At 45.0% G+C, this 26,676-nt stretch overlaps 1 protein-coding gene across 2 annotated transcripts in view; it reads right to left on the bottom strand.

Moving 5' to 3' along the window:
- LOC150002598 (lipoxygenase homology domain-containing protein 1-like) overlaps positions 1-26,676 on the bottom strand; it is a 154,555-nt gene that overhangs the window by 73,103 nt on the left and 54,776 nt on the right. For both annotated transcript variants that reach the window (XM_090285099.1, XM_090285100.1), the window contains exons 10-14: positions 26,175-26,335; positions 25,089-25,175; positions 24,526-24,661; positions 8,926-9,080; positions 7,310-7,470 (exon numbers count right to left, since the gene is read on the bottom strand). In XM_090285099.1, the coding sequence (XP_090141225.1) occupies positions 7,310-7,470; positions 8,926-9,080; positions 24,526-24,661; positions 25,089-25,175; positions 26,175-26,335 (700 nt within the window). The remainder of the gene's footprint in view (positions 1-7,309; positions 7,471-8,925; positions 9,081-24,525; positions 24,662-25,088; positions 25,176-26,174; positions 26,336-26,676) is intronic.

The raw sequence follows: 26,676 nt of genomic DNA, 5'->3' as shown, positions 1-26,676 counted from the left end.
ACATCAGGAGGCCCCCCTCTTCCTGTCCTGCTGAGTCACTCTGGCATCTCCCAGAGACATGGACACTGTAGAGGAGAAGGTTGTGAAGCCGCCCCGGCCACAGGGGTGGAAAGGACGGAAGATCGGCCAGCCTTTGGCTGTAGGAAAAGTCCCACCTCTCTCCATTCTCTCCATCACCTATGTCTTCCCAGGCCATCCCCAGCAGTAAAAGGAAACCATGACTTGCCATTTCAGTTTCCACCTAAACATTTGCAGGGTATTAATAGATATTTCCAAATATAGCCCTTTTTTCAGATTCAAACACCTCAGCCCAGTCTCAGAGATGTTGCTGAATAGATAAGCCAGTCTGCTGGTGGTTTTATGACTCTTTCCTGGGCTCCCATCAATGTGCAAATATGTACATGTCCATATACATACAGAAATACACACACGACACACACCTGCCATAACTAAGACACTTATGACTCCCTGATGCTGGCAGGGAGGTTTTGATAAATTGGCTGGGCTGTTCCCCTCTCCCAAGCAGTTAAAGTAACAGCTCAGGTGAAAAAGAAGCAATGTGTGAGCTCAGGTTCTACCTCCAGGCTCTTCAAAGTCCTCCCGGGCCCTGAGTCAGCAAATGCCATCACCACATGCCTCAGAAAGATATGAGTCCATTTTCTAAAATATGCATGCAGTATTTGGGGGGAGGGAGAGCTCTGGGGTGTGTGGGGCGCCCCAGCTCTCATTCTGCCATGCGGTCAATGTCATTGGCATCACCTTCAGGAGACTTGGCTCCTTTCAAAGTGCAACCCCATTTCACCCTCACCATCATCATAAGGCACAGAAGACTGGAGAAGTTAAGAGACTTTCCAGAGAGATCCAAGATGGCGGAGGAGTAAATGGAAGCTACACTAACCTCCTCCCAGGACCAGTCTGGGTTTACAACTTAATTTTGGAGAAATCATCTGGAACAACCAACGAACACTAGCTGGAAAGAAGTCTTATAACCACGGAGAGACAGAAAAGGCCGCTACATCACAACGTGACCGGTAGGGAGTGCGGAGACGCGGAAGGGCTGGCTGGGCTCACATGGGTGGCAGCTGAAGGGACTGAGAAACAGCTCAGCAGCCGGGGATTCCCCCTGAGAAGGGCAGGGTCTAAACCCCCAGCTGGGCTTCCCAGCCTACAGCAACAGAGTGGAAAGTAAAACAGTATCAGCTGTGAAAAGCGAAAAGCCACAGGGTTTCTTGCTAGCCGGAGAGAAACAGCAGGAGAAAAAGAGCTCTTAAGTGGATCACATACGAAAATATTTTGGCCACCACTTACCCTGGGCTAAAGCAGAGGGAAGGCAGAGAGGACTGGAGACACTTGGGGAGAGTTTGGCACGGTGGCTTTGAGGGAAGAACTGGAGGAGCAGCCGACTGGGTCCCAGTGCTGACTCATCCCCAGTACTGCGGGTAGACCATTCCCCTCCAAGTGGCGTCAGCCTGAGGGGAAGCAAAAGCCCTGCCGACGGGAATTAAGCTGCCACACCCACAGTCCTTAAGCCTGACAGCTAATCACAGATTGAGCAGATTAACAATCAAAGAAGACAGACAACAGCAGTAGATCCCTGGAAGTCTCCAACAGGCTGCCTAGGGCCAGACTGGTACATGATCTGACGCCACCAGAGGCAGATCCAGGAAGTGCAGATCATTCTAGGAAGCACCAACAAACAATAGGAGTCAAAAAAATGGGGAGACAGAGAAACAACCTCCCATCAAAAGGAAAGGTAGAATCCCCAGAAAGAGTGCTAAATGAAATAGAGGGGAGCGAACTATCAGATATGGAATTCAAAACATGGATTATGGAGAAGCTGAATGAGCTCAGCGGAAACTTCAAAGAACTCCAGAAAAACTACAAGGAACTCACAGAAAATTACGTGAGCATGAAAAAGGACATAGAAGCTATCAATAAGAGCCAGGAGGAAATGAAGAATACGATCTCTGAATTGAAGAACACAGTAGAAGGAATTAAAAGCAGGCTAGAGGAAGCAGAAGATCGGATCAGCGAGCTGGAGGACAACCTACACAAAAACTCCCAGACAATGCAACAAAATGAAAAAAGACTGAACAAGACTGAAGAGGTTCTAAGACAGCTGCAGGACAACATGAAACGTAATAATATCCGTATCATAGGAATTCCAGAAGGAGAAGAAGAAGAGCAAGGGATAGAAAACCTCTTTGAAAAACTAATGACAGAAAACTTCCCTAACATGACGAGAGAAAGAGTCACGCAAGTCCAGGAAGCACAGAGGGTCCCAATGAAGATGAACCCCAACAGGCCCACCTCAAGACACATCATAATTAAAATGGCAACATTCAAAGACAAAGAGAGGATCCTAAAAGCAGCAAGAGAAAAACAACTAATAACATACAAGGGTACTCCAATAAGGCTATCATCAGATTTCTCAGCAGAAACACTACAAGCCAGAAGGGAATGGCAAAAAATATTCCAAGCAATGAAAAACAAAGGTCTACAACCTAGAATACTATACCCAGCAAAACTCTCATTCAAAATGGAGGGTGAAATAAGGAGCTTCCAAGACAAAAGAAGGCTAAAAGAATACATCTCCACCAAACCAGCAATGCAAGAGATGTTAAAGGGTCTGCTCTAAGAAGATAAAGAAACAGAGAGAGACAGAGAAGAACACAAGTACAAAGGGGAAAAATGACAGTGAATAAGTACTTATCGGTAATAACCTTAAATGTAAATGCATTAAATGCTCCAATTAAAAGACATAGGGTAGCTGAATGGATTAGAAAGAATGACCCACATATATGCTGTCTACAAGAGACCCACCTTAGAACAAAAGATCTACACAGACTGAAAGTAAAGGGATGGAAAAAAGTATTTCAAGCAAATGGGCATGGGAATGACTGGGAATGACTTTCAAAGGTAATAAAAGCCCGCGAAATAAAAGGCCTGCTGCCATGGTTGGTTGTGCGGTCCACAGCAATCTCTCCAGGGAAAGAATGAAGGTTGTTTTCCTGAAAGATGGCTAGAAGGGACCTTAAGGCACAATGGAAAACCAGAAAGACTTGGAAAGGACAGGTGTGTACAGGCAAGGATGAATGCCAGGTATGTGGCCCAGCTTCTGTGCCCTGAAGAGCAGACTGAGGGCCACCCTAAATGTTCCTTGGGTAAGTTCCAGCAAAACAGAACTAAAGATCATAAGTGATCATTTGCTGCTCTTGTTATGTTTATGCAAACGAACAGGATAAATTAAAAATGGACTTAATGTAGCCCCTTTAAAGACAAGGAGAGTAATCTTAGGGAGAAAAATCATTATTCAAGGAAAATCACAATGATCAGTGGCAGACTGTAAAGTAGGGCAGCTAACCGTCTTAAAAGTTTCTTCTCACTTAAAAAATGGTTTCACTTGAAAATTAAACCATATCTGTGATATCACCAAAGAGATTCAAGTTGCAGGCAAGTAGAATGTCAAGTGCCTTGCAACTGGATGTCTTCCCAATAAGACAGTCTTACAGATTTAGAGACTTGTTTGTTGGCTATGTTACATAAATTAACATGTGTTTTCTGTTTTCAAAGGGCATAAGCCTATGACCGCATTACCTCAGTGATTGTCTGTACGCAAAAGGCTCACTTAATCCTCTCTGCAGCGCTGCCTCCTGAGACTCAACGGTTTGGCTGAACTAAATGGCTGGGTTGATGAAGAATAGGGTGGTCTGTGGGCTTCACTTTAAAACTGAATTCTCTTTTCTATCCTAATGGCTTGGACAGAAAGGGCCCAGAGGTCTGAGAAGGGGGAAACATAAACTATTTCCCTCAGCCCAAACTAAATATAATGGGCAAAAGGGTTTTGGACAGGCGAGATGTGCCTAGCACACCTTCCTCCAAAGAAGCCCCCCCCCCTTTTTTTTTTCTCCTAATGTGGAACATTGAAAAATTAATCCCTGCCTTTTGTCACCTAGTAGTTATGGATTGAATGATGCTTTTTAACCCTTTTTGCCAAATCTGTTCCCCCCAAAACACAACAAGGATGCCAACCTGCTAAACCAAGCACGCCGTTGTCCGGAGACAGCCAACTGACCTGGAGTCTGCACAATCCTTCCCCATGTGGGAAGGCCACCCTCCCCTCCACACCCCCACTATTATTAGGGATTTCTGGACCCAAGGGTAGGTAGGACGACGACCATGTCCAGCTTGAAGCAGCTAGAGGAGCTTGAGACCTTCGCCCATTGTCCTTTACAAGATTACAAAGGGTCTTAATATCTGAGAGGGAGGGATAGTTATTTTTTACGAACCATGGGTACGGACTTGGGGGGGGATGCTGGGGGAGGGAGATACTGGGTGGAGGGGAGTAAAGGGGAAAAAATTGGAACTACTGTAACAACATAATCAATAAAATATACTTTAAAAAAAAAAAAAAAGAGACTTTCCCAGAGCCACACGGCAGGTAGGTGGCTTGACTCGTGGTCCCGAGCTCCCCCTGCATAAGGCATGTGGCCATGTGGCCAGTACAACTTCGCCCTCATCCCCTCTCCAGGTTCCCCTCCCCTTCCTGGCCTATCCCAGGGCTTAGTCCTCACCATTTTCTTTAACCGCTTTCTTCTGAAAAGGTCCCATCCATTTCTCTGGTTTTAAATTTCATCTCAAAGCTCTCATTTCCTGAATTTATTTCTCAAGGCCAACTGCTTACTCAATTCAGAGGCATCTCAAACCTAACACACCCCAACTAGATCTCCAGAGTCCAGGCCAACCTCCCTCAACCCTTCCTGTCCCAGGTCCCCCTTTTCATGAGAAAGCATGACATCTCCCCACTTACCAGAGGCATAGACCTGGCTCCAATTCCTTTCTCTCTCTTATTGTCAAGTCCTATGAACTCTACCTCCAGAATCCACCTCCTACATAGCTCCTTCTCCCCACCTTCACTGCCCCCAACAAGGGCCAAGCTGCCATGTTATGGGTTGAATTACACCCCCCCCAAAAAATACATAGTAGTCTTAACCCCTCGTACCTCAGAATGTGACCTTATTTGGAAATAGTCTCTTTACAGAGGTAATCATATTAAAATGAGGTCCTTAGGCTAGGATTTAACCTAAAATGACGGGTGTCTTTATGAAAAGGAGAGATCTGAACAGAGAGCCAGATATGTACAGAGGGAAGATGATGTGAAGAAACACAGGGAGAGGACAGCCACCTACAGGTCAAGGAACACCGGTGGTGACTGGAAGCTAGGAGAGAGACCCAGAGAAGAACCTGCTCAGAGCTCCTTCGGACAGAGCACAGCCCTGCCCAGAACCATGAGACAATTCCATTCTTCAAGCCACCCAACTTGTGTACAATGTTACTGCAGCCCCAGAAAAACCAATACAGACCATTACAGACACTCAAAGCCTCTGGTCCGTCTCCCCATTTCCCCGATGGACCCACTGCAGCCTGTCCTCCACCCAGACACCACCGGGGAGAGCCTAAAAGGGAAAGTCCCCACCAATCCTACCTGACAGTCCACCCGTGACATCACCTGGTGGCCCTTTCTTTTGCCCACCTGCTTTGGTCTGACTGGAGTTCTAGGACCCTCAAGCTCCTTCCTGACACGCTTCCTTTTGTCCCTCAGGAAGTGACCCTAGATGTCCCCTCTGCAGGCAGACCTCACCCGCCATCTCCATCTCTAACCCACCCTGCCTGGGTGTGGCCCTGCCCACCATCCCCCACCATGCCGCACACTTCCTTCAACCTGTTTCCCTCAGTTTGTAATTGTGGGGTTCTTTTTTTTAATTCAGTTGCTTAGCTTAGTTTAGTTTGTGTTTTAAACTATAAACTTCACAAGACTAGGAAGCAAGTGGATAGTAAGTGTTTCATAAATATCTCTTTAGTGGATGGGAATAAACCAATGAATGCTGTTCTCTCCAGCATCCCAGCCAGGCAGCCTCCAGGCCCAGCAGAGGGCAGACGAGGCAGTGACTGATTAGAAGAAAGACCAGAGCTGGCCCATCCCATTCTTCCTCTCGCTCCCTCTCCCTGTGTCAGGACACCCCTTAGTAACCCCATCAACCCCCTGCCAAACACCACTTCTCGGCCTGGATCACCCACCCTCCCTTCTCCTCACCTTCCATCCACATTCTGGTCTTCCTTTAAGACCCAGGTCCAGATCTGCCTCTTCCTGGAAGCCTTCCCTGGTCTCCCCAACACTTACTCTGAGCCTCTTTCTATTCACTCCATTTATTTGGAACTGCCTGCATCATTACGTATCTTTTTAATGTAATCCCTTGTAAAACTAAGAGCTGAAGATTCTAGAGACCTTTATGGGGGACGCAGAAGTTTCACATGGGATCATCCCAGTAGCCCTCCTGGCTGGGAAGGTGCTCTTCCTGGGCTCATGGGGTGGTAAACAATTCACTTGTAGCAAACGAGTGTCTGCGCATACACCTGAGCACATCTGTGTGCATGGACAGAGGAAGAGTAATGCATTCACGGCTGGGCTGTTGGACAGCCTGTTCCCATCCACTCCAAGGAGGGCTGTCTCAGTGCAGCCACCCTCAGGAAGCCCTGGCCAGCCCTAGTGAATGGGCTTGGACACACAGCACCTTGTCCACATGTGCAGGACTCAGCCTGGACCCGGGACAGGCAGGGACCAGCAGTCCTAAGCCTCAAATTAAGCATGCTGCAAAAGCCTCCCAGGTGTTGCTACAGGTGAGTGTCCAGCTTGACAATAAACAGACACACACACACACACACACACACACAGACACACACTACATGAATATTGCCCCTTATTTTTAAAATGCCTCTATCAGGAACTTCTAGATGTCAGTGGGAGCCCAAACTGACTGTGGAAAAAATCCAAATGCTTGAGTAAAGAAAAGAAAAGAAAAGAAAAGAAACTTTACCTCATTAGTAAGCTGGGGAAAGGAAATAAAAATAAAGGTATCTTGAAAGGTATTAGCAGGAAAGAGATGTGGTTGGAAGGCTATCCAAATAAAAAAAACACCAAACACCTTTGATTCAGAAGTTCAATTCAGCACGTAACTAACTCTAGGTAACTCTCAGTTCAATTCTGAAATTGTCACATTTCATTATGAAAAAATGCTGACAGTTTGGAGCTTAAATACATGCAGAAGCACCACACAAGGACCCTGCCATGCCGTCACATGTGGCCTGGGGCTGGGTCTAAGCGCCACCAGCAGGGCCACCTCTTTTTTGTACCAACTACTCCCTCACACCACCATCTTGCTCCCTGATCCTAGTTGTAGGGCTGAATCTTCTCAAAAGTGGGGCCCATAACCTAAGCTGGGAAAATGAAAAGCAGGCAGGGCTCACGTACCTGAAACATGGAAACTCCACATTGTCACTCTCAGGCTGTCCCTCCTCTCTCACCAGCACCCGATCCAGGAACCAGCCGCTGTTCGCATCTTTGCCATCATGTCTGATTCTCACCCGCCTCACCTTCCGCATGGTGACGAACTCAATGGTGAACTCGTCAACCTTCAAAGGGGGAGGATACCAAGGTCAGTTGGGCAGTGGCTCCCCTGGGACACAAACACCAAGGGAACATACAGGCCCAGAAGTCAGCAAAGCCGGGGCCCCCTTTTTCTCCCACTGGAGTACCATTAGATGTCAAGTTCCCAAGAATTGAGATCTGTAGTTTTTGGATAAACAGGGGCCATTCCCTAAGATCCCCTAAAAAGCAGAACACCCTGGAGGAAGAACCCGTTAAACTGTTAGAAGGCACTGACCATTTATTATGAATTAATTTCTTGCCTAATCTCCCAGGCTCCCTGCTATAGGAGGGTACTGATCCCCCTTCAAGGAGGGGAGTGATTAAAACTGATTGGGGAGGGAAGACCACTGATCTTGTGACTTCCACAAGTTTTCCCTACCAGTGAGGCAGCAGAAATGCAGCAGTGGCTGGAGAGGTGCCAAATCTACATGAGCACACTGAGGGCCTCCAGGGACAGGAACATGGAAAGTGTGACTGATGGACGAAGGAGTCAGAAGATATAAGATGAAAAGAATAGAAAAGGGTGGCAAGAGACCTATACCCACCTTCCAGGCCTGCTCTGCCCTTGACAAGAACAGAGCAGCAGACGAAGAAGGGACAAAGACTGAAGTGACAACAATCTGCAAATCCCTTTCACCTGGCAAGCAGCCTTGAGCCTCTCATTATTACAGCTCTTTGCTGTGTACTTACTGTGTGCTCTGGGCCAGGTCTGCTGGAAGGCTAGTGCATCCACCGCCACTAATCCTCACAGCAGCCAGCCACAGGCAGGTGTCCCCCACCCCCTCTTTAGAAATGAGGAAACTAAGGCTCAGGGGAATGGAATAATTGACCCCAGGCTGGGTTTGTCCCCAGGTCTTCCTGCCTCCATTGCCTCACATGGCCTCCCAGTAATCCCATTTGATGGCTAGGAAAAAAGTGAGGAACGCCCAGTACACTTTTAATGAGACGAGGAACAAAATCCACTTCTTGAGAATATGGAGATATTGTGTCCCTCCTGGTTTGTTTTTCAAAACAGAAACAGAAAGTGTCCCCAGTGGTCATGCCTAGTGCGGGATGCGAAGTTCCCACGCTGACCCTCAGAGGTCACAGCTTTGCACCAGCCTGTGTCCTCCAGTTCCACAGGCGAGCTGCCTGGCTCCTTCGCTGCCTGCCCACCTATTGCTCCTACCTCCCCAGTGTCCTCCTGCTCTGCCCACTTCTCAAAGCTCAGGGGTAGGAAGGGGACCGAGACCCTTCAGGGTGGCTCTCCAGCTCCCAGCTGAAGAGTCCTAGGAACCAGTGGGTGTCAGGCATGTTAGTTCCCTGATCCACTCCGCTCACCCAGAAGAAGCCTCTTTGACGGCTCAGCACCAGCCATCAGCTCTACTTCACAGAGCAGGGAAGAGCAGGGAGCGTGTGTGGGGTGGGGGTGAGGGTGGTGGCTCATTGCCAAAACTCACATTGCCTCTCTGAAACATGTTGGTGGTATTCCTGCAGTTGAACATCAGCAGCTCCCCCGTGTCCCCGACGTCACCATAAAGGCAGAGATAGACGTTGGCATCTGTTCCTGCACCTGGAATATTCCCTGTGCATATAATCACACGGAACCGGGCCACTGGCAGGCAGAGAGAGGGACATTACTGGCTGATAGCCCCCTGTGTCTCACCTCTAAGGATGGCCTCCTCCGCTCTCTCCCAGCTCTCATCTGGGCTGAGCTTGCTCCTTCCCCAGCTATCCAAATCCCACCTCATACCTCCCAAGTCCCTGTAAATCTACAGATCCCTCCTCTCAGACAGACCAGAGGTTCCCAGTTCTAGTCCATCATCAGAGTCCCCTGGAAAACTTATGGAAATTCAGGGTCCGTGAGCCCCACTCCAGACCTACAAGCCTTAGTTTCCTGTGGTGAGACCCCTAAAAGTACATTGTTTCCAAGCTCCCCCAGGGGACTGGAGATGTCAGTGTTTGGGGACCACGGGTCTAATTCAAACATTCTGGCACTTGATTCCATCCAAGCAAGTAGACCTCTTTGCCTTAGGTTTTTCTCCAATTCATGCATGTCCTGTCTTCTCAGTAAGGTAACTTCACTTTGTAAACCAGAACTGAGCCTCCTCTTCCCTTCAGAACTCACCACTGCTAAGGATGTGCCAGGAAGACAAGCAGAGAAAAAGGGCACAAAATGAAGCTGCTATGGGATGGGCAGCAAGTAGTTTCTTCTTATGTTGAAAATGTACCGTGAAGGAGGTGAACCTGCATCTTTACTCATCACAACCTGACTTTCCAATTAGAACAAACTGGAAACTGAAATTCATTCACTCACTCATTCACTTGTTCATTCATTTGCCCCATATCTGTTTCCTGAAGCCTAGCAGGTGTGAGGCACCATCATAAGTACAAGAATTAGGATATCAAAGATGGCAGAGGAGTAAGTAGAAGCTACACTAACCTCCTCCCAGGACCAGTCTGGATTTACAACTTAATTTTGGAGAAATCGTCTGGAATAACCAACCGAACACTAGCTGGAGAGAAGTCTTATAACCACAGAGAGACAGAAATGGCTGCTACATCACAACGTGACTGGTAGGGAGTGTGGAGACATGGAAGGGCTGGCTGGGCTCCCATGGGTGGCAGCTGAAGGGACTGAGAAACAGCTCAGCAGCCAGGGGCTCCCCTGAGAAGGGTGGGGTCTAAACCCCCAGTTGGGCTTCTTAGCCTACAGCAACACAGTGGAAAGTAAAATAGTATCCAGCTGTGAAAAGTGAAAAGCCACAGGGTTTCTTGCTAGCTGGAGAGAAACAGCAAGAGGAAAAGAGCTCTTAAGTGGATCACATACGAAAATATTTTGGCCCCCACTTACCCTGGGATTAAACAGAGAGAAGGCAGAGAGGACTGGAGACACTTGGGGAGAGTTTGGCACGGTGGCTTTGAGGGAAGAACTGGGGGAGCAGCCAACCAGGTCCCAGTGCTGACTCATTCCCAGTACTCCAGGCAGACCATTCCCCTCCAAGTGGCGTCAGCCTGAGGGGAAGCAAAGGCCCTGCCTACAGGAATTAAGCTGCCACACCCATGGTCCTTAAGCCTGACGGCTAATCACAGATTGAATAGATTAACAACTAAAGAAGTCAGACAAAGGCAGTAGATCCCTGGAAGTCTCCAACAGGCTGCCTAGGCCCAGACTGGTACAGGATCTGACGCCACCAGGGGCAGATCCAGGAAGTGCAGATCATTCTAAGAAGCACCAACAAACAATAGGAGTCACAAAAATGGGGAGACAGAGAAACAACCCCCCCCCATCGAAAGGAAAGGTAGAATCCCCAGAAAGAGTGCTAAATGAAATAGAGGGGAGAAAACTATCAGATATGGAATTCAAAACATGGATTATGGAGAAGCTCAATGAGTTCAGCGGAAACTACAAAGAACTCCAGGGAAACTACAGGGAACTCCAGAAAAACTACAAGGAACTTATGGAGAATTACACCAGCATGAAAAAGGACATAGAAGCTACCAATAAGAGCCAGGAGGAAATAAAGAATACGATCTCTGAATTGAAGAACACAGTAGAAGGAATTAAAAGAAGGCTAGAGGAAGCAGAAGATCGGATCAGCGAGCTGGAGGACAATGTAGACAAAAACTCCCAGACAGTGCAACAAAATGAAAAAAGACTGCACGAGACTGAAGAGGTTCTAAGACAGCTGCAGGACAACATGAAACATAATAATATCCGTATCATAGGAATTCCAGAAGGAGAAGAAGAAGAGCAAGGGATAGAAGACCTCTTTGAAAAACTAATGACAGAAAACTTCCCTAACATGAGGAGAGAAAGAGTCACGGAAGTCCAGGAAGCACAGAGGGTCCCAATGAAGATGAACCCCAACAGGCCCACTTCAAGACACATCATAATTAAAATGGCAACATTCAAAGACAAAGAGAGAATCATAAAAGCAGCAAGAGAGAAACAACTAATAACATGCAAGGGAGCTCCAATAAGGCTGTCACCATATTTCTCAGCAGAAACACTACAAGCCAGAAGGAAATGGCAAAAAATATTCGAAGCAGTGAAAAATAAAGGCCTACAACCAAGAATACTCTACCCAGCAAGGCTCTCATTCAAAATGGAAGGTGAAATAAGGAGTTTCCCAGACCAAAGAAGGCTAAAAGAATACATCTCCACCAAACCAGCATTGCAAGAGATGCTAAAGGGTCTGCTTTAAGAAGATGAAGAAACAGAGAGAGACAGAGAGGAACACAAGTACAAAAGGGGAAAATGACAATGAATAAGTACCTATCAATAATAACCTTAAATGTGAATGGAATAAATGCTCCAATCAAAAGACATAGGGTAGCTGAATGGATTAGAAAGCATGACCCACATATATGCTGTCTACAAGAGACCCACCTCAGAACAAAAGATCTACACAGACTGAAAGTGAAGGGATGGAAAAAGTACTTCAAGCAAATGGACATGAAAGAAAAGCTGGGGTAGCAAAACAGATTTCACAGCAAAGACCATAAAAAGAGACAAAGAAGGACATTTCATAATACTCAAGGGAAAAATCCATCAAGAAGATATAACCCTTATAAATATATATGCACCCAACTTAGGAGCACCTAAATATGTAAGAAAAATTTTGAAAGAATCCAAAAAAAGATATAGACAGCAACACACTCATAGTAGGGGATTTTAACACCCCATTGTCAACAATGGACAGATCTTCAAAGCAAAGAAACACCAAAGATATTGAGGCACTGAACAACACTCTAGATCAAATGGACTTAGTTGATATATATAGAACTTTTCACCCCAAAGAAGCAAATTATACATTCTTCTCAAGTGCACATGGAACATTTTCAAAGATAGATCACATGGTAGGACACAAAACAAGCCTCAACAAATTCAAAAAAATGAAATTATATCAAGAATCTTCTCAGATCGCAATGGCTTAAAATTGGAAATCAACCTCAAGGAAAAAACTCAAAAACATTCAAACTCATGGAGAATGAATAACATGCTATTAAATAATGAATGGGTTAACAATGACATCAAGGAAGAAATCAAAAAGTTTCTGGAAACTAATGATAATGAACACACAACAACCCAAAACCTATGGGATACAGCGAAAACAGTCCTGAGAGGAAAGTTCATAGCAATACAGGCCTACCTAAAAAAGCTAGAAGAATCTCTAATAAAAAATTTAACCCTACAGCTACAAGAACTAGAGGAAGAACAACAAGCAACACCCAGATCAAGTAGAAGGAAGGAAAACATCAAGATCAGAGCAGAATTAAATGACATAGAGACTAAACTAACAATTCAAAAGATCAACAAGAGTAGGAGCTGGTTCTTTGAAAAGATCAACAAAATTGACAAGCCTTTAACCAGGCTCATCAAGAAAAAAAGAGAGAGGACCCAAATAAATAAAATCAGAAACGAAAGAGGAGAAATCACAACCGATACCACAGAAATACAAAGGATTGTAAGAAATTATTATGAACAACTGTATGGCAAGAAATTTGACAACCTAGAGAAAATGGACAAATTCCTGGAAACATAGTCTTCCAAAACTGAATCAAGAAGAAGCAGAAAGCCTGAATAGACCAATAACAACTAGTGAAATTGAAGAAGTAGTAAAAAACCTCCTGGCACACAAAAGCCCTGGACCGGATGGCTTCACAGGTGAATTCTACAAAACATTTAGAAAAGAACTAACTCCTATCCTCCTCAGACTATTCCAAAAGATCCAAGAAGAGGGAAGACTCCCAAACTCGTTCTATGAAGCCAGTATTACCCTAATTCCAAAACCAGGTCAAGACATAACAAAGAAAGAAAACTACAGGCCAATATCGCTGATGAACATAGATGTTAAAATCCTCAACAAAATATTGGCAAACCGGATCCAGCAACATGTTAGAAAGATCATACACCACGACCAAGTGGGATTCATCCCAGGGATGCAAGGATGGTTTAATATTCACAAATCAATAAACGTAATACACCACATAAACAAAATGAAAGACAAAAACCACATGATCATATCAATAGATGCAGAAAAAGCATTTGATAAAGTGCAACACCCATTTATGATGAAAACTCTGAGCAAAGTGGAAATAGAGGGGGCATACCTCAATATAATAAAGGCCATATATGAGAAACCTGAAGCCAACATCATACTTAACGGGCAAAAACTGAAAGCATTCCCCCTAAAATCAGGAACAAGGCAAGGATGTCCACTCTCTCCACTCCTATTCACCATAGTGTTGGACATTCTAGCCACAGCAATCAGACAAGAAAGAGAAATAAAAGGCATCCAAATTGGAAAAGAGGAAGTAGAACTGTCATTATTTGCAGATGACATGATAGTGTACATAGAAAACCCTATAGACTCCAAGAAAAAACTACTCGATCTAATAAGTGAATTGGGCAAAATAGCAGGGTACAAAGTCTATATTCATAAATCAAAGGCATTTATGTACACCAACAATAAAATATCAGAGATAGAAACTAGAAAAAGAAATCTCATTTACTATAGCAAAAAGAAAAATAAAGTATCTAGGAATAAACTTAACCAAGGAGGTAAAAGACCTGTACTCAGAAAACTACATAACCCTGAAGAAAGAAATTAAGGGAGATACAAATAAATGGAAGCATATACCATGCTCATGGATGGGAAGAATCAACATCATCAAAATGTCCATACTACCCAACGCAATTTAAAAATTCAATGCAATCCCTATTAAAATACCAATGACATCTTTCACAGACCTAGAACGAATACTCCAAAAATTTATTTTGAACCAAAAAAGAGCCCGAATAGCTACAGAAATTTTGAGGAAGAAGAACACAGTAGGAGGAATCACAATACCTGATATCAAACTATACTACAAGGCCACAGTAATCAAAGCAGTCTGGTACTGGCATAAGAACAGACATATAGATCAATGAACAGGATAGAGAGCCCAGAAATAAACCCAGGTCTATATGGTCAAGTAATATTTGACAAAGGGGGAAGGAACATAAAATGGAGTGAAAAGAGCCCCTTCAACAAATGGTGTTGGGAGAACTGGACAGGGACATGCAAAAAAATGAAACTAGACCACCAACTTACACCATACACCAGAATAAACTCAAGATGGGTCAAAGACTTAAATGTAAGTCGAGACACCATAAGAGTCCTAGAGGAAAAAATAGGCAGGAAAATTTCAGATATCCAACGTAGCAACATTTTCACTGATATATCTCCTAAGGCAGGGGAAATAAAGGAAAGAATAAACAAATGGGACTACATCAAACTTAAATATTTCTGCTCAGCTAAAGAAAACATCAGCAAGATGAAAAGGAGACCAACTATATGGGAAAATATATTTGCCAATGATATCTCAGACAAGGGATTGATCTCCAGTATATATAAAGAACTCATATGACTCAACACCAAGAAGACAGACAACTCAATTAAAAAATGGGGAAAGGACCTAAACAAACACTTCTCTAAAGAGGACATACAGAGGGTCCATAGACATATGAAAGAATGCTCAACATCACTAGCCATCAGAGAGATGCAAATAAAAACCACAATGAGATACCACCTCACACCAGTCAAAATGGCCATCATCAACAAATCAACAAACAACTTGTGCTGGAGAGGATGCGGAGAAATGGGAACTCTGATGTATTGTTGGTGGGAATGCAGACTGGTGCAGCCACTATGGAAAACAGTTTGGAATTTCCTCAAAAAACTAAAAATGGAACTGCCTTTTGAACCAGCAATTCTATTGCTAGGATTATATCCCAAAAATCCAGAAACACCAATTCAAAAGAACCTATGCACCCCTATGTTCATAGCAGCACTATTTACAATAGCCAAGTGCTGGAAACAACGTAAGTGCCCATCTGTAGATGAGTGGATCAAAAACTGTGGTACATTTACACAATGAAGTGATATGTAGCAGAAAGAAAGAAGGAACTTCTAGCATTTGCAACAACATGGATGGAACTAGAGAGAATTATGCTTAGCGAAATAAGCCAGGCAACGAAAGAAAAATACCTTATGCTGTCACCTATTACAGGAAACTAATGAATAACACAAACAAATGAGCAAAATTGAACCAGAGTTATGTAAACAAGGAGTCGTCGTTGTCGGCAGCCGTCCGTCTCAAGAGACGATGGTGTAGCTTCTTAAGAGTCTATATGCACCGCCGAGAATGGCTGTGTAGTCCGACTCGGGAGTGACACGGTATCTGTCTCCTCCCGTGTTGAATCGACATCTTACGATGACGCTGAAGTGTCCTCTCCAGTGAAGCTGAAGCTACAGAGCCTGGGCAGGGTGATATGGAGGGTCTTCTGCTGCCCATGCAGCAGACCCCCCCCTCTCTTCACAGCTGAAGGGTCCAAGGGAAAGACGGAGTCAGTACATCTTGGCTTCAGGTGCGCCGCAGGAGTTGCCGGTGTTGACTACAACGTCAAACCGCCTTAGGGACTCCGGCTCCGGATTTTCTGTCGGGGTTTACTCCCTTAGCCTTTCCCCTGAAGAGGTATGCCGCAAGGCAGCGGAGGTTTTTTGGAGTCAGAGTTTTCCTTCTCTGATGTGCCCTGACTGGAAGATCGAACCAGCGACACTTAGCTCGCAGGCCGACGCTCAATCCACTGAGCCAAACCAGCCAGGGCAAACAAGGAGTAGACTAACAGTAACAAGGGGGGAGGGGGGAGGGAGAGAAAGGGGGTAAGAAGGGGAAGGGTCTAGTCAAAGAACATGTATATATGACCCATGGACATGGAAAACTGAGTGGGGACTGAATGTGGGAGAGGGGGGGACAGGGTGCAGGGAAGCAATAGGGGAAAAAGAGGGACAACTGTAATGGAAAAAAAATTTTTTTTAGTGGGGGAAAATGAAAATAAAGAATGGAAATGCCAGTTCAGTGAACATTAGAAGGACAAGGAATTTTCTTCACAGTCTATATTTTCCCCCCTATCTGATCCCTCCAGAGTTTGGCATTCTAAAGAAGTAATGACTTAAGTTTCTTTGCATAAAACTAGTAAGACCAGTTGTTAATAGAGATTTTTTTTTGACCAAGACGTTGACTGGAATGTCATGCCTAAAGGAGACATACTTGGGGTCTGGTTGTTACCAAAAAGCCCTGAGGAACTGGGAATGACTTTCGAAGGTAATAAAAGCCCACGAGATAAAAGGCCTGGTACCATGGTTGGTTGTGCGGTCCACAGCAATCTTTCCAGGTAAGGAATGAAGATTGTTTTCCTTAAGGATGGCTAGAAGGTACCCTGAGGCACAATGAAAAACCAGAAGGACTTGGAAAAGACAGGTGTTTACAGGCAAGGCTGAATGGCAGGCATGTGGCTCAGCTTCTGTGTCCTGAAGGGCAGACTGAAGGTCACCCTAAATCTTCCGTGGGTAAGTTCCAGCAAAGCAGAACTAAAGATCATAAGTGATCATTTGCTGCTCTTGCTGTGTTTATGGAAATGAACGGGCAAATTAAAAATGGACTTAATGCAGTAACTTTAATGACAGGGAGGGTAATCTTAGGTAAAAAAATCATTATTCAAGGAAAATCACAATGATCAGTGGCACACCATAAAGTAGTGCAGCTAACCGTCTTTTAAGTTTCTTTTCATTTAAAATGTTTTCATTTGAAAGTTAAACTATGTTAGTGATATTATCAAAGATGTTTAATTTACAGGCAAGAAGAATGTCAAATGCCTTGCAACTGGATGTCTTTCCAATAAGACAGTCTTACAGATTTAGAGACTTGTTTGTAGGTTATGTTACATAAATTAACATGTGTTTTCTGTTTTCAAAGGGCATAAGCCTATGATCTCATTACCTGAGTGATTGTACCTATAGACCTCACTTAATCCTGTCTGCAGCACTGCCTCCTGAGACTCAACGGTTTGGCTGAACTAAGTGGCTGGGTTGGTGAAGTATGGGGTGGTCTGTGGGCTTCACTTTAAAACTGGTTTCTCTTTTTTATCCTAAAGGCTTGGACAGAAAGGGTCCAGAAGTCTGAGAGGGGGGGGAAACCAAAAATATTTCCCTCAGCCCAAACTCAATATAATGGGCAAAAGGGTTTTGGACAGGTGAGATGTGCCTGGCACACCTTCTTCCAAAGAAGCCCTTTTTTTCCCTAATGTGGGACATTTAAAAATTAATCCCTGCCTTCTGTTATCTAGTGGTTATGGATTGAATGATGTCTTTTAACCCGGTTGCCAAATCTGTTGCCCCCAGAACACAACAAGGATGCAGCAAGCACACCGTTGTCCAGGAACAGCCAACTGACCTGGAGTCTGCATGATCCTTCCCCATGTGGGAAGGCCACCCTCCCCTCCACACCCCAATTCTTTTTTTTAAAAATGGCTTTAAAAAATTGTTTGTTTTATTTTATCTTTTTTAGAGAGAGGGGAAAGGAGAAAGAGAGGGAGAGAAACATCACTGTGTGGTTGCCTCTCACTGGCGCCCCCAACTGGGGACCTGACATGCAACCTAGTAATGTGCCCTGACTGGGAATCGAACCACTGACACTTGGCTCGCAGGCTGACACTCAATCCACTGAGCCACAGCAGCCAGGGCTCCACACTCCCACTCTTATTAGGGATTTCTGGACCCAAGGGTAGGTAGGATGACGACCATGTCCATCTTGAAGCAGCTAGAGGAGCTTGAGACTTTTGCCCATTGTCCTTTATAAGATTATAAAGGGTCTTAAGTCTGAGAGGGAGGAATTGTTATTTTTTATTTTTAAAATAATTATTTACTTATTTATTTATTTTTTAAAAAAGAACAAGAATATATGAAAGGGTGAAGCGGGAGAGCTTGTATGTACAACCCATGGGCATGGACTTGGGACGGGATTGCTGGGGGAGGGAGGGTGCTGGGTGGAGGGGAGCAAAGGGGAAAAAATTGGAACTATTGTAACAATATAATCAATAAAATATACTTAAAAAAAAAAGTACAGGAATTCAGCAGTGAGCAAGACAGAGAGACTCCTGCTCCCGTGGAGCTTACATGAGAGTAGAAGGGTGGAGAGGACAGATGGACAGTGAAATCATAGAGAAATTATGAACAGGAAAATGTCTGAGTTACATCTGTAACAAAGGTGATATAATGGAGCGATGTCACAGAGTGTGATGGGAGTGGGGATGGAAGTGAAGATGACTTAGAGGTGCAGAAAAGCTTGGCACAAGGAAGTAACCTTTGAACTGGTAATGTTTAAATGGCAGTGACATGAGTCGGCTACGGGAAGCTCTGAGAGAAGAGAGTGCTAGTGAGCGAAGCCCTGATGTTGGATGAGTGGCGTGTGTTCAGGAGTAGAGAGAAGGCCGGTGTGGCCAGAGTAGAGGGATGAGAGCAGGATGAGAGGAGGCCCAGAGGTGGACAGGGGCCAGGCACGTCAAGGTAAGAAGTGTGGCTTCTTGGTTTGTTTGTTTGTTCATTCGTTCATTCATTCATTCAATCATTCAATGCAACAGGAAGCCACTAGAGGGATTTAAGCCAGGCAGTAACTTGATCTGATCTGTTTTAAAGAGCATCTGGCTGCCATGTGGAAAGTTGATTGTAGGGGAAGAAGGAGTGAATCAGAGAGGCCAATTAGTGGAATAATTATAGTACTCTGGAAAAGAGAGGAGAGTGCCTAGGACTAGGAATGGAGTGAAGAGATACATTTCTGAGGCTGAACTAACAGTACTTGGTGATAGACTGGATGGGTGTTTGAGGGAAAGAGAGGCAGCAGGGATGGCTCCTAGGTTTTTGGCTCAGGCAAAAAGTTAAACCACGTTACCATAGAGCCAGTAATTCTGCTCATAGGTATATCTAAGAGAATTGGAAATATATGTACACACACAGACACACACACACAATGTGTACATGAATGTTCATGGCAGCATTATTCATATTAACCAAAAAATGGAAATAACCCAAATGTCCATTAACAGTTGACAGTGGTATATCCATACAATGAAATATTATTCAACAATAAAAAGAAATGAAATCCTGACACATGCTACAATGTGAATGGAACTTGAAAACATGCCAAGCGAAAGAAACCAGACACAAAGGTTACATATTAGCTGATTCTATTTATATGAAATGTCCAGAATAGGCAAATCTATAGAGACAAAAAAATAGGTTATTGGTTGTCAGAGACTGAGGAGTGAGCTGGGGGAATGTGTGTGACTGCTGATGGGAATAGGGTTTCTTTTGGGGGGCAATGAAAATGTCCTGAAATTTGATAGTGTTGGTGGGTGCATGTTTCTATCAATATATGAAAAACTATTGAATTACATATTTAAATGGGTGAATTGCATTGTACATACATTACACCTCAATAAAGCTGTAGTTTACTTATTTATTTTTTATCCTCACCAGAAGATATTTTTTCATTGCTTTTAGAGAGAGAGTAAGGGAGAGAGGATTTAGAGAGAGAAGAAGGGAAGGAGAAAGAGAGGGAGAGAAACATCTATGTGAGAGAGAAACATCGATTGGTTGCCTTTCATAGGCACCCCAAATGGGGACCAAACCTGCAACTCAGGCATGTGTCCTGACTGGGAATTGAACCTGCGATCTTTTGCTTTGCAGGACAACACACAACCAACTGAGCCACACCAGCCAGGGCAGCTACAGTTTTTAAAAAATGGACACTATTTGGTGGTCCATTGAAAATGAAGATAAAGTATGTCTGGGATGAGACATATTATCAGAAAATATAATTCAATGTACAAATATTTTTTCCCAGTATATATGCAGTTCTATTTGGAGATACAACGACAGCCAAAAAGAAATTTGACCATTAAGCCTGTGGGTCTATGAATACAGTGTCTATAGCAAAAGTCCTTGTTAAAAGAAAAGGCAAAGAATGACTGTAAGAGAGATGAACAGCATTAACAGGAGAGAAACACGGAAACACAAACGGGAAAGGAGAGCGCCAGCCTAGCTTCTGTCTTAGTTTTGATGAAGGTCCGTTTTGCCTTTTTAGATGGAACTTTTAGGCAATCCCCAGAAGCAAACTGAAGAGGGAACTTTGAAGCCCCTTCACCTGGGAATTCCAGCCCTCTTCATTCAGGAGCTCGAAGGTTCATTTGGTTGGCAGCTCTCAGGCGCCCTGATCCTCTTGATGGGCCCATCCCAACCCACCACTCACTAAGGACCCAAGCTCCTTCCTGGCAAGAAGTCAGTGGACAATTGGAAATAATTATATTGTTAGACATCGGCAGATGGGTAAGTACCAGAGACCCTTGTACTTTAATTGGAAAACTACAGTTCAGCCTTAATAGAAAAAAAAACTATGACTTTCAGACTCGATGGCCCCTTGCTCACTCATCAGTGCCATGTGACCACTTCTGCTGCCTGTGCACAGAGAATGCTCATCTCCTTGATTTTACCAACTCACATAGCTTTGAGGGACTGGCGAGGGGCAAACAGTGAGCCTGAGCGTGTTTGTCGACGTCTCCCTGTCTGCATTCATCAGTCTAGAGGTTCTCGGCTCTCGGACATGGCATTCATTGCTTTTTTGATTGGCCCTTATTTTTTAAGTAAATGAGGACCACACAATTTCAAACTTAGAGGACTAGTTTTAAATTTATTTTTACTCATTTTGCATGAGTCCTCACTTAAGGGATTCTTAGGAAGCCTGCAAATTATTCCTTATACCCTGGTATCAAATGGGGAAGTGGGCTGTTGCAGAGAAGCATGCAGACCAGCTAAGAAGATCTGAGTGCTGCGCAGGTGAGTGAGGACACGGGTGTGTTCCAAGCACAAGAGAAATTTTTGTGGATCAGAAAGAGCAGCTGAGAGAAAGAAGTCCAAACTGGTATGGGTTCCAAAGCCCTACAAAGGAGCCCGTGGAGGCACTGAACACATGTTAAATCCCCACCCAAGAAGACCTGGCTCAGGTGCCACTTCACCTGCAAAGTTTCTCCCAACTTCCTGGCTGAAAGCTGATCTCACCTCGGTGTTTCCACAGCGTTCATTCGCCAAACTCTGCCAAACGTTTCTTGAATTTATCTTCTCCTCTCTAGTCTACCTGAGCCCTGCCCAATTTCAGGACCTCTTTTTCTCTTCCCTGGATGACTGCTTATAGGTTTGCCCCTAAAATCCATTCTCCACACACCCCCTCAAGTGGGCAGCCCCTGACAAACTAAGAGAAATGGGGGAGTGAAGGAGCAGGAATGAGTTCAAGGGTGAGGTGAGTGTCACCAAGGTCATGAGAGGGCTGGGAGGGTAGGACCTTGAGTCAGAGGCAGGGGCGGGGAGCTCAGAGAAGGAACAGCTTTGTGTGGTGAGACCCTGAGTGAGGTTCCGGGGAGTGGCTGGTTACCTGGGAGGGAGGTGGAGGTCAGTAGGTGAGGACCAGGATGTAGATGAAAGAAGCAGTACAAAGGCTTTGAAGTTTTGACAGGCATGAAAGTTATTTGATATGTTTGATAAAAACACAGATTACCAGACATAGCCCTTGGGGAGTCTAATCACATTTTTGGAGTTGGGCCCAGGAATCCTCATTTCAACAAACACTCTAAGCACTTTTGATATATGGTGGGCCCTTGACCACACTTTGAGAGACACTATCTGTTATAGGCCAGCTGTACTGTGTTCCCCTCCAAATTGATATGTTGAAGTCCTAACTGCGGTACCTCAGAATGTGATTGTACTTGGAATGTAGGGCCTTCAAAGGGTAACTAAAGTAAAACAAAGTGCTGTGGGTGGGCCCTATTCCAATTGGACCATTAACCTTATAAGAAGAGAGAGAGACATAGACACCAGGGTCCCCAGAGGGGAGGCCATGCGAAGACACAGCAGGAAGGCGGCCACCTGCGAGGCAAGGAAAGAGGCTTCAGAAGAAACAAAACCTGCCAATACCTTGAGCTTAGCCTTCCAGCCTCCAGAACTGTGAGAAGGTAAGTGTCTGTTGTTTACCCAGGTCTGTGGTATTTTGTTATGGCAGCCTGAGCAGACCAAAATGCTGCCCTAGAACAAGGGCCGGAGCTGGGGATTTAGAGGATAATCAAGGGACACATAGCACCACCTTCATCTATAAAGGAAAGTGACCAGCGGCCAACGGTCAACAAAACTGAGTTGGGGCAGAAGCACCACTGCAAGGTAGTCTGAGTCTCAAGTCTGAACGTGCAGAGAGAGTCAGGAGAATGCGCCCCTGCCCCCCGCTGGCTGCAGGGTTTGTGAGGAAGAAAAACAGGGTTTTGGGGGTGGTAGACTCATCCTTTGGTCAAGGTTGAAGGAGGCAAAGGTAGAGAACATTCTGATGATTCAAAATCAAAATGGCAGATTTCCCTCTAGAAAAAAAAACGCACTAAAATGACAAAATACAGATTCTTTAAAAGTTTTAACCAAACAGAAAAGGTTTAAGCAGTAAGGCTAGGGGAGAGGGTCAAGCACGGAGAACAGCAACAGAATTCCGGGAGCGGAGTGCAGCTAGGAAGGCGATTCACGCGGCTCAGCACAGCGGTCCCTCCCACCAGCATCAGCACCGCCTAGAAATCTGTTAGATGAACAGACCGGGGCCCCGCCGACACCCACTGACTGAGAAGCTCTGCCGGAGGGGTCCGGCTTCAACAAGCCCTTCGGGGATAATGCACGCTGACGTTTGAGGGTCCCCGACTTAACAGACCCGGTAGAGTTCACCAGAGCTGTCACTTGCGGACTCTGAGAAGCAATCCCACGAAAGGCTCGGGCAGGCATGACAGCACCAGGCAACGGGGAATGGAGAGGGAGAGCGAAAATCATGAGAACTGCTGAGAAGGGTTTAGAAAGCACTTAGGTCCCAAGATCCTCTCCCCCATCGTTTATATCTGTGGGCTCAATCCTGGCACACGACAGGGACAGACCAGGTAAGAGGGGATGTATATTATATGAAGTCCCAATTTGGGGCAGAATCATGCTATTCACGGAGAGGTAAGTGCCTTGTTTCCAAGCAAATACTACCGAATGTGAGAAGGCAGGCTATGGTCACTGACCCAGGGGGCGGGAGACGTTGCTCTCTGTCTAACAATGTCTAACTAACCAAGAAGCAGAGCAAGAACCTCCTCAGTTTCCTTATCTGCACCAGGCTATTTTAAGGGCCCTTGAACACAAGTATTCTAGAGCCACATACTTTAATTAAAAATGAAGAAGACTGATAAAATAGTGCTAACTGCAGACATTGCCTCATTAGACTAAGAGACTGGCTGATCTCTTTTTAGACATCTGCTGTTCGGGGTTTCTATGTTTTTGTGTATTTAACTCTATTCAAGTCATTTCAACAAATATATACAGAGCTTCTACTGATGTGTAAATGCCTGAGAAGTGACACTATAAAAATATTTATAGGGGCTATGAGAACTATGAGAGACGTCGTTGTCTATATAGTCTTAACTCTTTATAATTTTGTAATATTACTTTACTACTAAACAACTCAGGGACTACCACAAGGATTACAAATAGGTTAATTATATTAAGTGCTCAATTGCTAATGTCTGCTTGGAGGGCTACTTGAGGGCTCTGAAGCTCATTTCAGATGCAATGGCAGAGAATCTGTGGTCACTCAGTGATGCCTGCCAAGGAAAAGGACAGGACATATGCTGTGTACTTGCCAATGCTCTGCTACTATAACCTAGAGGCAAAATGATCTCCCTTTACTCCTCTAAATATAGATACTGGACTCCAGATTAAAAGCCTCATCCCTCTCCTACTGCCTTAAATAGAAATAGAGGACCCATCAGGAGCCGCCAAGTGTGGCTACCAGATCCAGCTTTCCATTTTGGGGAGAGTCTCATGAATAGTTTGAAGAGGACGTTTTCAGTGAAGATTCTTCTCATTTCTTCCTAACCAACCTGAAGGCCCATGAATCTCCCTTCCATCCCTCACACCCATTATCATAAAACTCTGGCATCGTGCCTTGGAGGTGGTTCCTTCAAGAGGGCCTTGAGGGTGGACTTCTGATTCTACCCTGGCATTCACAGGGAGCCTGATGGCACACAGTGGACAAGACTATCAGCTCATTGGCCAGACCCCCATTGGCACACCAAGTAGATGTTCCACTGTCTGCCCCAGGATGGAGAGCGGGTGAACACTTACGGTCCATTATCCTCTGCACGGTGGTGCCCTCTGCAGTCATTTCCCTCGTGATCTCATTGTCATCCTCATTGGCATCCAGCCAGCGGTTACAGTTGAAGTTATATTTGTCCTTGGTCAGAGTGTTCATCAAGGTCATCTGGAATGAAGTCCTAGGATAAGTGAGTGGGTGTACCAAGGATATTCACCCATGCCCTGTGGTCCTTGCTCTTCTATCTTATCTCTAGGAGGCCAAGGCCACTCCCTAGAGATGGCTCTTGTGGAAGGTCGAATGCCAGATAAACACTTATAACTCTGGCCCCCTGAGACCCACATTTTCTAGAAACCAGGTGCTACGGCAAAATGAAAGTCAAGACCAAACACCTGAGCATTTTCTTAGTCTACTTTGGAAGTCCCCTCCCTATCAAAAGTCCCTGTGTCCTTTGTCCACATTCATGTCTCACCGTAACTCTCCCACCATCACTCCAAACAGATAAAAAGCACACTTATGTGACAGGCTCATTATAAAGGGACTGTTCTGGCTCCTCTTCCAACCCCCTCCCAACCCCCAAGATGGTGCACCTCACCCTTTCTAAATGCCATCCAGCACCAGGAATCCTACATCTGTGCCATGTCCGAATCTTATAAAACATGCCGAGATCCGGGAGCTCAAGCTATGGGGAGAAATAGCAAGGTTGGAGTGGACATAACCAAGTGTAACATGTTTATCTTCCTAGTTGGCCCTCTGTCAGGGGTCACCCACTTTGGGCTGTTTCTTAAACAACAAGAATGATTTTGCTTCAAGCCACCCCCATATACTGCATCCCCTCATGCCCAGGTAACCAGTGGCATGTGAAGGATAGACAGCCATGTGCAGAGCTAGGGTTCACTCTGAGCTGGCAATACTGAACAAAAATAACTGACCCACAGTAGGGTCCAGACTAAAGAAAATCTTCCAAGCAATAAATTTCCAGTAACATAATTCATATGGCAGCCCTGCAAACTGGTACAAGCCCACAGCCCCAGAGCACTGCTGGGCATTGAAACCGACAAAAAGATCCATACAGCAGTCATGCCCTTTCCCCAGGGGCTCGCAGTCTAGCCAGGAAGACAAATACAGAAAGAGCAATGAACTGAGTGGTATAATAGAGGCACCAGTGGGGTGCTTGAGAAGCGAGCAGCAAATTACAAATTATTCTTACCTAAAGGTCAGAGCCACACGTCTGTTGGCAAAACAAGCCTGGTTCTAGTTATAGACATCCTGGAAATTTAAAGCTGAATCTCTTTTAAAATGTTCTGAAATTTGCTCTTTCCCTTAAATTTGCTTCTCACTCTCTAATTCAGTCCACTAACACTAACTGTTTTCAGGATCTCTGGGCTACAATGCTTCCCAAAGTGGATAGGCTCCCAGATGCTCACGCCCATTTCATGCTTGCTTCTTCCAACAGGCTTGGTTCTAGACTATCTGATTCCAATGAAGGGCCCAAGGTAACTCACATCCCATTCACTACATTACCTATAGATCAAATTTGGCACTGCTTATAGGGACCTAAAGTCTCCATTGTACCTTTCTGTCTTCAAGCTTCATCCATCCCTGGCTCATAAAACCAGAATCCCATGACAAATATTTCTTCCTCCCTCCTCCCTCCCACCCTGCCACGCTTCTGTCCTACCCTAAACTTATCGAGTATGCCCCGTCTTAACCACTTGTTATTGGGGTTCAGGAGAATCTCATCCGTCCGCCCCTTCTTCCCATAAATCTGGATGTAGATGGGAGTGTTGGTATCAGCTCTCTTCCAGTCACTCGTCCAGACCCACAGGGACCAAGGGACTTCTGCAGAAACAGGCCAAGTTGCACCAAAGACTTTAATAAGTAAAGAGATTTTCATGGGACCAGTGGAGAAGAGGAGCAAATCAAAGGTGATCAGGACAGAAGCACAGGTGTGTCCCACTCTCAGAAGTCCATTATAACAAGTGCCAATTTTAGGAAGCCAAGGATGGATTCCTTGCTATTTGCAAGAGGGTACCTAATGTTCCTTTTAATGGAGAAAGCATACTAGTATGTTTTACACAGGGAGAAGAGTTGACTCCACCCACCAGATGTCTGGTACATTCAGAAGACACTGTCTCGAGCCATTCAGTTGAACATCTAGCCAGTTGTGGCAGCTTATTCAA

The sequence above is a fragment of the Furipterus horrens genome, unplaced genomic scaffold (genome assembly GCF_987537825.1).
Source record: "Furipterus horrens unplaced genomic scaffold, mFurHor1.1.pri manual_scaffold_8, whole genome shotgun sequence".
In the NCBI taxonomy this organism is placed as follows: Eukaryota; Metazoa; Chordata; class Mammalia; order Chiroptera; family Furipteridae; genus Furipterus; species Furipterus horrens.
This window is presented reverse-complemented; position numbering and strand designations above follow the sequence as displayed.